A 13,148-nucleotide genomic window follows, 5' to 3' on the forward strand; every position below is an offset into this window, starting at 1 on the left:
TTTGTTGATGTGATTTATGTTTATTACTAAGGAAGGACTTGTGTGTCTATCATTAGAAAAGAACTTCAACTAGAAAAATGCCGAGCAGTAGATCAGGAACAACGAGCTAATGACTTGGAAGAAATAATGGAGGGTGTGAAATCTAAAATTGGTGAATTGGAGGATGAATCCATAAATAGAGCTTGCCAGCAGCAGAATAAAATGAAAGATCTTCAAAAGGAGCATAAAGCTTTACAGGTACTGAGTTATATATTTTCTTACATAATAGTAGTATAAAACAGCTCATCAAGGTTACAGGTGACTTCCATGTTGCTTAATTCAGTGGTCTTTACCTTACTTGGCCTATTACTGTTTCTTCTTGAGATTCTTCCCTTGTTTCTAGAATATTTTCTCCTTTGGTTTCCCTCTAACCCCACTGCTGATTCTTCTTATCTCCCTAACCTCTCAGTGTTGGGATTCCCTAGTAGTAATTCCTTAGTCCTTTTTTCTTCCCTATATACTCTAACTCCCTTGGTGATGCTCAGTCTTTCTTAGCACCTAATTTAAATCTACAGTCCAAACCTCTTCCCTTACTTCCTGACTCATTTCCCACTACCCACTTGACATCACTGATAGGCATCTAGAACTTCACATGTCTAAAACTGAGTTCCTGTATTTCCTCTCCAAAACTTTCTTCTTTTAGTCTCCACTCTGGTCCAAGTCACCTTCACTTATCCCCTGCTTCTCTCTTGGCTTTGCTGCTTCTCACCTTGCCTTCTTTCTTTTTCTTTTTCTTTTTTTTTTTGTTAATCCTCACTGAGGATGCTTTTCCATTGATTTTTAGAAAGAATGGAAGGGAGAGGGAGAGACAGAAAGAGAGAAACATTGAGGTGAGAGAGACACATCTATTGGTTGCCTCCTGCATGCACCCCAACCAGAGCCAGGGATTGAGCCTGTAACCAAGGGACACGCCCTTGACTGGAATCGAACCTGAGACCCTTCAGGAAGGCCGTCACTCTACCTACTGAGCCAAAGCAGCTAGTGGTCCCCTTGGTTTTTTTGTTTTTGTTTTTGTTTTGTTTTTTAACATTTTTATTGATTTCAGAGAGGAAGAGGGGGGGAGAGAGAGAGAGAGAAACATCAATGATGAAAGAGAATCATTGATTGGCTGCCTTCTGCACGCCCCACACAGGGGATGGAGCCAGCAACCTGGGCATATGCCCTGACCAGGAATCAAACCTCTGACCTCCTGTTCATAGGTCGATACTCTCAACCACTGAGCCTTGCCTTTTTAATGTGCTCTCAAGATAGTAGCTCGATACTTTCCAATGTCTTTCCTTTTTCTTTAGTGTTAGGGAGATTCTCGGTTTCCTTTACTGTTATGAAACCTTGAATGCAAGCAGTTATAAGCTACAATTCCTCTATTTTATACCTATTTTGCTTGTTACATGTTTACATTTATGACAGTGTTTCTGGAGCTAGTACCTATTTAAAAACAGCCTCAGTACTGAAGTTCTTGAATGAAGCAGTTTGATAGAAACTGTGAAGATGGCTTTGTGTACAATACTGTTAGAACTGCATGTCCTAGATGTACATGTTATAATTATGTTTTTTTAAAATTTCTTCTAGGCAAAATGTCAGCATTATAAGAGAAAACAAATGGAACAACAAGAGGCTATTGCTTTTTTGCAAAAGGATATCTGTAGATTATCAAAGGAGGAGGAAGAGCGCATTGCCACTCAAAACAGAGTATTTTCTTATCTCTGCAAAAGAGTTCCTCATACCATCTTGGATAGACAGTAATGTTTACTTTATTGATATGTGGATAGATTCATCATTTTTTAAAACTAATTTTATCTTGGGAGTGGTTACATATATCTCTTATAAATTGGGTTCTGCTTTCTATATAGCAGGATAAAAATCCCCAGGATTTTTGAGCAAAGAAATTAAGCCCAGAGACAGAAAGACAAGTTAATGATGAGCTGTAATAGTCTAGGTGGGAGATAATCAACGCCTGTGTTAGGGCTAAAAGAGAGATGGCAGAGATGGACAGAAATTGTCTAGACTGACTGGCTGTCGTTGTTGAGAGGAGGAGAGGAGTCAAAGATTATTAGATTTCAAGTTAGATTTGGGGAATGGAGAGGAAAGATGACAAATTCATTTTTGAACATGTGCCTAAGCACCTTATGCCAGCTATGTAGAAATAGCAGGGCTGCAGTTAGAAGGACTGAACTCCAGAGAACTTCCAGATTTCAGATAGACAAAAGAGAGGCAGAAGAGAAGTTATGTTTGGGAGTCAGGATAACCAAGGAACAGAATGTTTCAAGGAGAAGGTGGTACGAAGTGTTACATGCTGCCTCATCCGTGTATATGTTTACCTTCTTCCTGTCTTATTTGCTCAGAACTCCCATTTGACACAAATAACTCCTCACTACAAGTTTATTGAAGATAGCCGGTAGCAGTCACCCAGAATGAATGAAGTTTGCTAAGGAGGAAAAGATAAAAATGGAATGGTAGCTTAAGAGGGAAGTGTGGGGATGAGAGGATTTGTGAAGGATAGAAAGGATGATATGTAAGCTAGTATGTGTGGGTATGGGGAAAGGTTGAAAAGAAAGACTAATCCATAAAGTTATAGTATTAAAAGCACAATTAGCTGAATTAGATTTAAAGGCAGGAGATTGGTAAGTTTCCCAAGATAGGAGAGAAATAGTATGAATTCTTATTTTAAAAAGAATAACATGTGAAAGTATAGTGTTATTTTATTTTTCTTTGAGGATTTTTTTAAATTAAAAAAGCAGTACATGCTTATAAAAATTCAAATAATATAGAAGTGTTTAAAGTAAAATGTTATAGACCTGCCTGTCCCTCCTAATTACCACACCTTAGAGATAACCACGTTAATCGTTTGGTTTGTGCCCTTCCTAGTGTTTCACAACAGGAGGGCTCTTGGTATTTTGGGTGGGACAATTTATTGTGTAGGGCTGTCATGCTCATTGATGAAATTTTAATATCTTGCCTTCTCCCCAACCAGTCTGCAGCCCCAACTCTGTTCCCTAGATTATAGTATTATCCCCCAGTTAAGAACCTATAGAGTTATTTTTCAATACACATACAAAATCACATACAATTATTTCTTTAAAAAATAGTAGTGGTATACATTTGGCTATGCAACATTAATTTTTCCTTTACTCCTTATTAGGACATACAAATATACATTGTTTTTCTAACGCTTCATCATTTTCTATAGTATGGATGTGCCATTATTTAACTTTTTCCTTGTTGAAGAGTAAATTGTTTCTGTGTTTTCACCTTTCTAAATAATGGTGCAGTGAGCAACTTTGTTCATCTTGACTACAACCTTGGGGCATATATTTCTGTGAGAGTGATTGCTACAGGTAGAACTGTTGGGACTATGAGAATATACATTTAATATGCTGAAATATAATGATTGTGGTTATTTTTAAAACTATACTTTGAAAGTAATATATGATTTACTATAATACTTCTGGCAAAACCACTTAAATTTTTTATAAACTTGCTAGATTATCTGTACACTTATCACTATAATTTGAAATTATGTAGAAAGAATAGTAAATGCTACAGTATCACATTTTGAAATAATTTATTTCCTGTTTTCTAGGTTGCTTTGCCTAATTGACTACTATGAATCCAAAATTAGAAAACTTCATAGACAAAGGTATAGCTAATCCTGTATGGCAGTTTTTAAAATACTATCCAGTTGTGAATCACACCAAAAGTAGTCAGCCTTTTGAAACCTAAAATATGCTTTGGAAATCTACCTAATATCTAACTATGAATTTTTTAATAAAGCTCTTGAACACTGTATTTTACTACTTATGTTAAAGTCTATTGTTGCATTTATATTAAATATATATATTTATTTCACCAAAATATTGGTTACAGAAGAAATAGGATTTACTGTATATTTTAAAGTATTATAATTTATTCTATTTGATGTCATCAAGCCATCAGATACTGAGTATATTCACAAAGTGATATAATTAGATTAGTTATCTACCAAAGTACAGTCTAATTAGTGTACAGATTTATATGAGCTAAAGATAAAATGTCATAGAGAAAAATCAAGCATATAGACTAAAACATAGTTTACCTCTGATTAAAGAAATTAAAGGTAAAGATAAAAATAATGGTCTTCAATTAACCTAAAATAGCTGAATAATCTAAGGCCAAATGACCTAAAGTGCTTTCATATACGGTCATTAAAATAGTAGCTATTCTATTTCATCATTTATAGATGGGACAGTTCTTTTAACAGATACTTATTTGAGCACCTTCTTTGTGCCATGGTTTGGTTTAGGGACTAAGGATACCATGATGAACTAAGCAGATAAATCTCCACTTTCATCAAGCATACATTCTAGTATTCTTAAGAAAAATAACTTTCCAGAAACTCAGCAGGACCAGTGACAGAGCTGTGCTGGTTGCTGATTCCTTCTAGCCCCTTGAGACTTTAAAAAAGAGAGCAGATGGAGGGAAGAAGTGGAAAAAAGTGAAAGGAAGGGAAGACAAGAAAAGAACAGCTCATGGTAGAGTAACTCCTTGCTTCATTCTATTCAGAAAGCAGTATTATAAGTAACTTCAGGGACCTTCTGGTTTTCAAATGAAACTTGTGTTTTAGATGGTAGGCATGGTGTTAGCTTCTACAGAGATAGGACAGAGTTTTAGGTAGGATCCTTACATTCTAGGATTTTGCAGTCTGTTAAGGGAAATAAAATGTCCACTTATACTTTACATTTTTTCATATAGTTATTTTGGTGACATAAAAGTACTAGAAGGAAAAAAACAGTATGCTTTGTTTGTTTACTCATTCAACAAGTGCTTTTCATTCACTCTTAGGCTCCATACTCTTCTAGAAAATGAGATACCATGGCAAACAAGACAAAGTTCTGGTTTCCACTGATCTTATATTTTAATTAAGATGATAGCAGATATATTACGATTAGGTAGTAGTACCTAATACCTAATACCATTCTCTATAAGGACAAGTAGGAAATTTGGCTTAAATTTCAACTCATATTTGGGTTATCAAAATGTTACTAGATTGATTTAATTTTTGTTAGCTGAATTGTTCCTTTGAAGATAGATTTTTTCATAAGTGTACTGCATCTATTTTTTCATAGGCAATATAAAGAAGATGAAAGTCAGTCGGAAGAAGACTACAGCAGCCTTGATGCCTCACCAACTTATAAAGGCCTTCTACTGGTACAGAGACTACCTGACTCATACCTACTTATTTATAAAGTGAAGTAGTCATGTAGGAAAGTTAACTTTTTTTTTATGAAATATGTTGCAGTCATTACAGAATCAACTGAAGGAATCAACATTTAAGATTGATGCACTTTTAAGTGAAAAGCTGAATCTCCAAAAAGATTTGGAAACCAGGTGAGAGAAATTTAAGTAATTTTTATGTAACCTTTGAAAAGTAAACACATATTGGAATTTAGAATGTTAAATGAGTCATTCTAGCCCTTTTACTCTAAAACTAATCTTGAGGAAATTCATACTCTCATATTCATTTTAGTCAGTTGTCTGTCATATGATGGAAGGAATAAGAACACATAGGTAGGCAAGGGAAGTGAGAAAATAGGAGTCTACATTGAAAAGATAAAACTGGGTAGGAGCTCAGAATTGATTCAGTAGTAGATTCTTATACTAGTAGGTTTCCCATCCCCAAATTCCTCCAGGACATATTATTTCATCTTATCCTTATGTTATGGGAGAAGAATAAGATGAAAAGTTTAAATGGCATACTATAGAAAGGTATATTTATATACAGCATACTACCACAAAAGAATGAGACTCTACATGTGTACAGTGATTAGTAAGGAATGAGACATTTAATTCAACAAATATTTGTTGAACATCTATTATAAGTTAGACACTTTCCTAAGCTCTAGTATAATATAATGACCAAAACAAATACCTTGTTCTCATAAAGCTTATACTTTAATGGAGAGGGCACTGACACCTGTAGTATAAACCTCTTATATAAATTTTAACAACCTGCCACATAATAATATGGAAAATTATGATAATATAAATAATAAAAATTTTAAAACATGTATGGGAATCATGAACAGTGAATTCTGAATAGTGGTTACTTGTGTTATGCAAAAGAGAGGAATGACATTAATAAGGGACACACATGCAGTGTTAAGTATATGTATAATGTTTTAGTTAAGACAGCAGTTCTCAACCTGTGGATCGCGACCCCTTTGGGGGTCGAACCACCCTTTCCCAGGGATCGCCTAAGACCATCGGAAAACACATATATAATTACATATTGCTTTTGTGATTAATCACTATGCTTTAATTATGTTCAATTTGTAACAATGAAATACATCCTGCATATCAGATATTTACATTATGATTCATAACAGTAGCAAAATTACAGTTATGAAGTAGCAATGAAAATAATTTTAAGGTTGGGGGTCACCAGAACATGAGGAACTGTATTAAAGGGTTGCGGCATTAGGAAGGTTGAGAACCACTGAGTTAAGAGATTTGAACCAAATCTGTTAATATTTAATTATAATATGGTAAAATACTATTTGTAAAATACTATTTGTTTTACTATTTATTCTTGTCTGTACATTTGAAATATTTCATATATAAACAGATAATAGGTTTACAATGATAAAAATGGGTAAAAAGTTTTGAATAGAAAATAATAGAGAAGAAATCCAATGGCCAATGAACCCTCACTAGCAGTCATGTGATATTTTAAGAATTTTAATAAGCATATTTGTGACAAGTAACAAAGTATACACTATTGTTTATTATTAAATATTCTTACATGTTTTTTAATAAATTGAATATATTTAATATGATTTATTTTCTACAGGCCCACACAGCATGAATTAATACTTTATAAACAGCAGGTGAAGAAACTGGAGAAAGCCCTAAAGAAAAGCATCAAGTAATTATATTTTATGAAAGTTACAAATTTATTAGGCTTTTGTATTTAATTAACTCTCATTTTCCCTCATAGTGAGCTTGGCTTAAAATTACCAGGCTGATGGAGGGAAATGACATTAAAAAGGGGTATTTCTGGTTCCACAGTTTAAAAACAATTTCTACTGTTTTGGATTTGGCTGTATATTCATCTTAAATAAGAACAAGAAAACAGAATTTGCCTAATTTAATATGGACAAGATTTTAACTAGAAAATTGTCTTTGGAAATCATGGAAGGATTATAAGAGAATCATTGAAATTAGAAATGGCAAGCCCCAAATCATGGGGGTAGCCATGACCTGAAGAATATATAGCCTCATCATACTTTAAAAGTACCAGAATGAATGCAGTGATCCATTTATATTCACCATTTGTATCTTTCTTGACTTTGAAAAGCACGTACTCAGAGGAGTTTCAAAAATTTTTCCTCTACTAGTGGTAATATTTTCTGAAGGTTATCTATGTGTACTCTTTGACTCAAGGGAAAGGGACTTAAGGGATCATTGGGATGAAATATTTTGAAAACTATGAATTAATATATGTATTAGAAGTATTATATCAACTGTATATAAGTTGATTCAGTTTTTAGTGACAGCTGTATTCCCTTCTTCCTGTGGCAACACATGCCACAGTGAAAGGCAAGTATTCTGGATATCCAAGAATTATATATTGAATTAAATAAAATAGTACAGAAGGAAAACTAAATAAAGAGAGAAGTGAAGGTTTGGGAAAGCTGCATTCATTCATTCATTCCATTAATATTTTTTCCCTTCCTACTATTGCTTGACATTTTGGGTACCTATGATAACCTCCTACTATCTGCTTGGCATCTGGGTACTGGAATTACAGTGGTAAACCAAATAGAAAAGGGTCCTGCTCTCATGGAGATTACACAACGGGAGAAGGCCAGTAAAAATGACAGTTTTATGTAAAAGTACTAAATGTAAAATAGTGTAAGAGTTGCTATTGTGTGAGTTTTGGACACGATCAAAGGTGGCAGTGGTGGAGGTGTTAAAGTGTTTGGAGTACTAGAATGGATAGATTGTGATAGATTGAATATAGGCAGCTGGGGGGCAGAGGGGAATCAAGACTTCTAAGTTTTAGGCCTGAATAACTAGGTAATTGGTAATTAGCCAAGATGGGAAACTGGGTTGAGAAACAACTAGTAAAAGGAGGCTATAGGGGGGTAATAAGTCAGAGGAGAGAGTGTAAGAGAGGAAAAGCTTTTCATTAGCCCTCTTAGAGTCTCTGTCTGGGCCTGAAAACTAAACTGACAAGGACAGATTAACATGAGAAAAGCATACAAATTTATTGAATATAAGTTTTATATGACATAGGAGCATCCTTAAGGAAATGAAGATTTGAATATGCAGTTAAACCTGAGTGTTTTTATACCAGGTTTGATGAAGTGGAAAGTTGTGGGAAAATGTGATAGGACAAAAGAGTATGAGCTAAGGGTAGTAAACTGGGGGAAACTCAGATTCTTCTTGGTGTCCCTCTGTCTTCAGAGATAAAGTTGCTCCTTTCCTCCTGGGATCATTGGGATGAAATATTTTGAAAACTATGAATTAATATATGTATTATTACATATGTATTATTATAGGGAGGTACCTGTCACAGGAGGGCTTTATGATCTGCTTCAGGAAAGAAGAGGGAGGTCAGACAGACCTTCCTGCACCTGCCGTTTTCAGAGAGGATGAGAGAGAGAGAGAGGTCAGTGATGCGAGAGAATCATTGATGGGCTGCCTCCTGCATGCCCTGCACCTGCCATTTTAAAATTCCTTCAGCTTAAAACATTTCTTATGTCAATGTGGCATATTTTGTAGTGCTATATCTTGATCCCCTACAAAAGAATCTTACTGACTTCAAGGCAAGTATAATAGTGAAGACACATACCCACACACATGCATGTATTTATATATACAGAGATAAGAGTCAATCCTTATTATTTGCAGATAGCATATTTGTGAACTTGCCTACCTGCTAAATTTTATTTTTAATCCTCAAATCAGTATTTGCCGCACTTTCATAATCACTCATGGACATGCCCAACACAAATGTTTCTAGCTGTTGAACAAGATGATGTTCTGCCCTCTTGTTTCAGCCCTTATATACTGTAAACAAGCATCCTTCTTGTTATCACAATGCCACTCTTTTTTTTTTTTTTTTTCATTTTTGGGCTTTTTATTGGTGATTTCTCTGAGATGGCTCCCAAGCCCTCATGTGACAGGTACCCTCCCTGTACCAGGAGGAAAGGAGCAACTTATCTCTGAAGATAGAGGGACACCAAGAAGAATCTGTGTTTCCCCCAGTTTACTACCCTTAGCTCATACTCTTCTGTATACACAAGAAGGCTGTGATGTGCCTTACAGAAAATATACACGCGCTAGGTAAACTTCATTTAGGCATGAGTTATAGTGCTGTTAGCCCTGTCTTTAAACATTCACACACAGTTGAGAAAGTGTGACCAGATGCATGCAGGAACCTGACCTGTGTTTCCCCTCGGAGCAGTGGTTTAATCTTTGCTAATTTAGTGTATATTGTTTAATAAGCATATCTATGACTTTATAGAATATAGCTACCACAAATAGGAATGAACTAAATATGTTTTGTGTTGTTCATTTAGGCTCTGGTCTTTAAAATATATATTTTATTGGTTTTTTACAGAGAGAAAGGGAGAGGGATAGAGAGTTAGAAACATCAATGAGAGAGAAACATCGATCAGCTGCCTCCTGCACACTCCCTACTGGGGATGTGCCCGCAACCAAGGCACACGCCCCTGATTGGACTCGAACCTGGGACCCTTGAGTCCGCAGGCTAACACTCTATCCACTGAGCCAAGCCAGTTAGGGCTAGGCTCTGGTCTTTAGATTGACTTTTCACAATTAGCTTTTAAATTATGATTCAGAACCAATCCCTGCCATATTTTTCTGCTAAATTTGAAGAAATTATATTTTTTATTAATTTAAATTTGGAAGTTAAAACTGTTTTTGGCATATGGGACAGTGCTGCAACCAACTGAGCCACAGTGGCTAGGGCTTAAAAATCTATTTTTTTGTTTTTTGAGTACCTACATGTGGAAACAGAATTTGGAATGTTAGATAACTTGCATCACATGGGTGGTAAGTAGAAGAAATCAGATCTCTGCACACACTCCTAACCACCATACTAATAATTAGAACCAAACAAAACACCCAATGAAAAAAATTTTTTAAGGTAAAACATTTCAAATTTTTATTTTAAGTGGCAGGGGTAAAATATTTTTCAAACAACTGATGTTGGAGAAATAATTAAAAATATAATCTGTCAATCCAGTGAATCCTTTCTACATAAATAGAAAAAAAGAAATTGTTTCATTATTGAATAAACATTCAACCAGACTGATGTGTGCTATAGGCAGTCTGCTAAAGAGATGGCAAAGACAGAAAGAGATCTCACCCTTTTGTACAGCCAAACAGATGCTATCCATTACATACATGTGAATTGTCTTTATCCAAAGGGAAAAGAAAACTTTTCATAACCTTAGCCAAGCAAGAAGTTACAATTCAGAGCCAGGAGCCTTTGATAACCTCCAACAGGACGGAGACAAGGGACAGCCCTCCCTGATGTCCACATTCAGAGAGATGGTTCCAAAGCTTTGACGGCAGGCATTACAGAGATGTAAAGTTGGCAAGAGGCTTATGTAAATCTTACAAATTTACATTTTTTTAAATATAGAGTGAGGAAGGGAGAAGAGAGAAAAACATTGATGCAAGAGCGCAACATTGATCGTCACCTCCTCCATGCCCCCTACCAGCGATTGAGCTCTCAACCTGGGCTTGTGCCCTTGACTGGGAATTGAACTGGCAACCTCCTGGTGCACAGGATGCCCAACTAACTGAGCCACAGCATCCTTCTTGTTATCACAGTTGCCACTCTTCTTTTTTTTGTGTGTGTGTGTGTTTTTTGTTGATTTCTCTGAGATGGCTTTTTGTTGGTGATTTACATTATTCTTAAAGAGACAGAGACAGGATTTATAGCTACAAGTTTTCCAAAGGAATTACTACAAGAGAAGGAGGGGAAAGTCTCTTTCCCTTTTAGAATCAAAGAAGATTCAGTTGTTTTTCCATTTAAAATTGTAGTTACCTTTCAACTAACCAACCTTCAATATCAGAGAAGGTGATTAATTTAACATGGGGAAACATGGACTCCTCTTGCTTGAGTTAATATTATGAACAAGTTAATTATAAAATTCTGTTGCTAGGAAGTGATCAAATAGGTTTGCCATTGCAAGATAACCAAAGCACAGTTCCATTTCATTTTTCAGTGGTATTTGTATTTTGCGAGGAGGAAACAAAGTAAGAGTCTCATCACCTAGAGTTGAGATGACAGCCACTGAGGTGGTCAGGTACACCAACCAGCCCAAGTGACATTAACAGTGTAGGTATTATTCACTTACTGCAATAGTGTTAGCAAGGGCTCAAAAAGGAAAAGGCTGGGCCCTCGGTGTTCCGTTTTCCCAGCGAATGGCCCCAGGCAAGGGTCATCAGTGACATGTAGGACAGATGGGAGGAAGCATCTCAGTGCCTTAGGGGCCTGGCACAAAAGACCCCTGTTGTTTCATGGGCCTAGGAGGCGGCCCAGGAGTAGAAAAATAGAGTCAGACTGGAGAAAAGTGTTTCAGTTAAGGAGAAGTGAAAGTTCCCTCTCTCAGAGTCCCCCAATAATAAGGGCTCAGAAAGGAGACACTTGGGCTAGGAATGCAGAAATGCATATGAGCATGGCCAGCCGGGAGGGGAAAGGTTAGGGGGACTGAATTCTTGACAGCAACTCCCTTCAAAGATTGTGATGCACAAAGGCTGTACACCCAGTCTGGTGGGGGAAGGGGCAGCTTTACTCCATGAGGCTTTCCAGGCAGCCTGTATAATTGCCTACAGTTTGGGCCTGAAAGATAACACATAGGATTGGGGGCTGGAGCTGGACTCCCCTCCTAGAGAAACAGTTGCCTTTAGAGTTGTAACTGCTAGACTGAAGAGAACAATCCTTTTCATCCTGATCATTTACAAAATCGTAGGAGTTTAGGGAAAAGGACTTAGGGAGCATACAACTTTGAGAGGTTCACATTGATGCAGATGTGTTTTGTATCATTGTGGCTAAATTAGCGTGATTTTAAAAATAAAATTGGCTTTCTACTTTTCAACTCATTCCTCATCTTCGGAATGGAATCACATGAGATCATGGAAAGGCTTCAACAGATAGAAAGCTCTGAAGTGCCTGCACACAGAAAGTTATTTTATGGAGATAACACAGCATATTTTAAGTTGGAAGTGCAGTTTTCTGGTTTTCCCAGACTCCACAAAGAAGCAGTTGTCTATGTGGAATGAGTGTCTGCTAAGTACGCAAAATATCCCTTAGTCACTCCTAGGGATTTTTATGGCCTTCAGGCCCTGCTCACTGCTTTGGAAACTACAAAACAACCCTAGCATATTTCTGAGTACAGCCTATTCTGCTACAATATAGGTTTCTCAAACATTAACTTAATTGGAAAAAAAAAGCTTTTCCTTGACTGCTTGAAGGTCAGCCACCATCATGAATGACACAGTAACTAGCTGGACCAGAAAGTTCACGACCAGTTGACTGCTTGTGCTGAAACAAATGGTCATTGATGTCCTTCACCCTGCAAGGCAATAGTACCTCAGACAGAAATTGGGGAAAAGCTAGCCAAAATGGATAAGACCACACCAGATGTTATCTTTGTATTTGGATTTAGAGCTCACTTTGGGGATGGCAAAACTGGTTTCGGGATGATTTATGAGTCCTTGGATTATGTAAAGAAAAATGAACTCAAACATAGACTTGTCAGACAAGGTCTCTGAAAAGAGACGACTTCAAGAAAACAGTGAAAGGAATGCAAGAACAGAATGAAGAAAGTCGGCAACTACAAAGGCCAATGTTGGTGCTGGCAAAAACGAGTCAAGACTCTTCAGTGACTCTCTGTGGTAATTGTGCAGATTTTTCATGAGAGGATTAGTAAACTAAGAACTTAAAAAAAAAAAGGCCAAAATGAGACACAACAGCATTTTTGGTGGGATAAAAAAGAATTTAATACAGATTGAGACAGAAACTCAGTGTCCCAATTACAGGGTGAAAACGGGTTTTTATGAGAAAAGGAAGGAAACAATTATGTGAATAG

General features: G+C 36.4%; 1 protein-coding gene across 4 annotated transcripts in view; it reads left to right on the top strand.

Moving 5' to 3' along the window:
* Positions 1–13,148, top strand: part of CEP70 (centrosomal protein 70) — a 54,129-nt gene that overhangs the window by 19,569 nt on the left and 21,412 nt on the right. For all 4 annotated transcript variants that reach the window (XM_081106161.1, XM_081106162.1, XM_081106163.1 and 1 more), the window contains 6 exons: positions 57–237; positions 1,609–1,778; positions 3,620–3,676; positions 5,142–5,223; positions 5,315–5,403; positions 6,866–6,940. In XM_081106161.1, coding sequence (XP_080962287.1) covers positions 57–237; positions 1,609–1,778; positions 3,620–3,676; positions 5,142–5,223; positions 5,315–5,403; positions 6,866–6,940 — 654 coding nt within the window. The remainder of the gene's footprint in view (positions 1–56; positions 238–1,608; positions 1,779–3,619; positions 3,677–5,141; positions 5,224–5,314; positions 5,404–6,865; positions 6,941–13,148) is intronic.

The sequence above is a fragment of the Myotis nattereri genome (assembly GCF_964212035.1).
Source record: "Myotis nattereri genome assembly, chromosome: 14".
NCBI classification, from domain to species: Eukaryota; Metazoa; Chordata; class Mammalia; order Chiroptera; family Vespertilionidae; genus Myotis; species Myotis nattereri.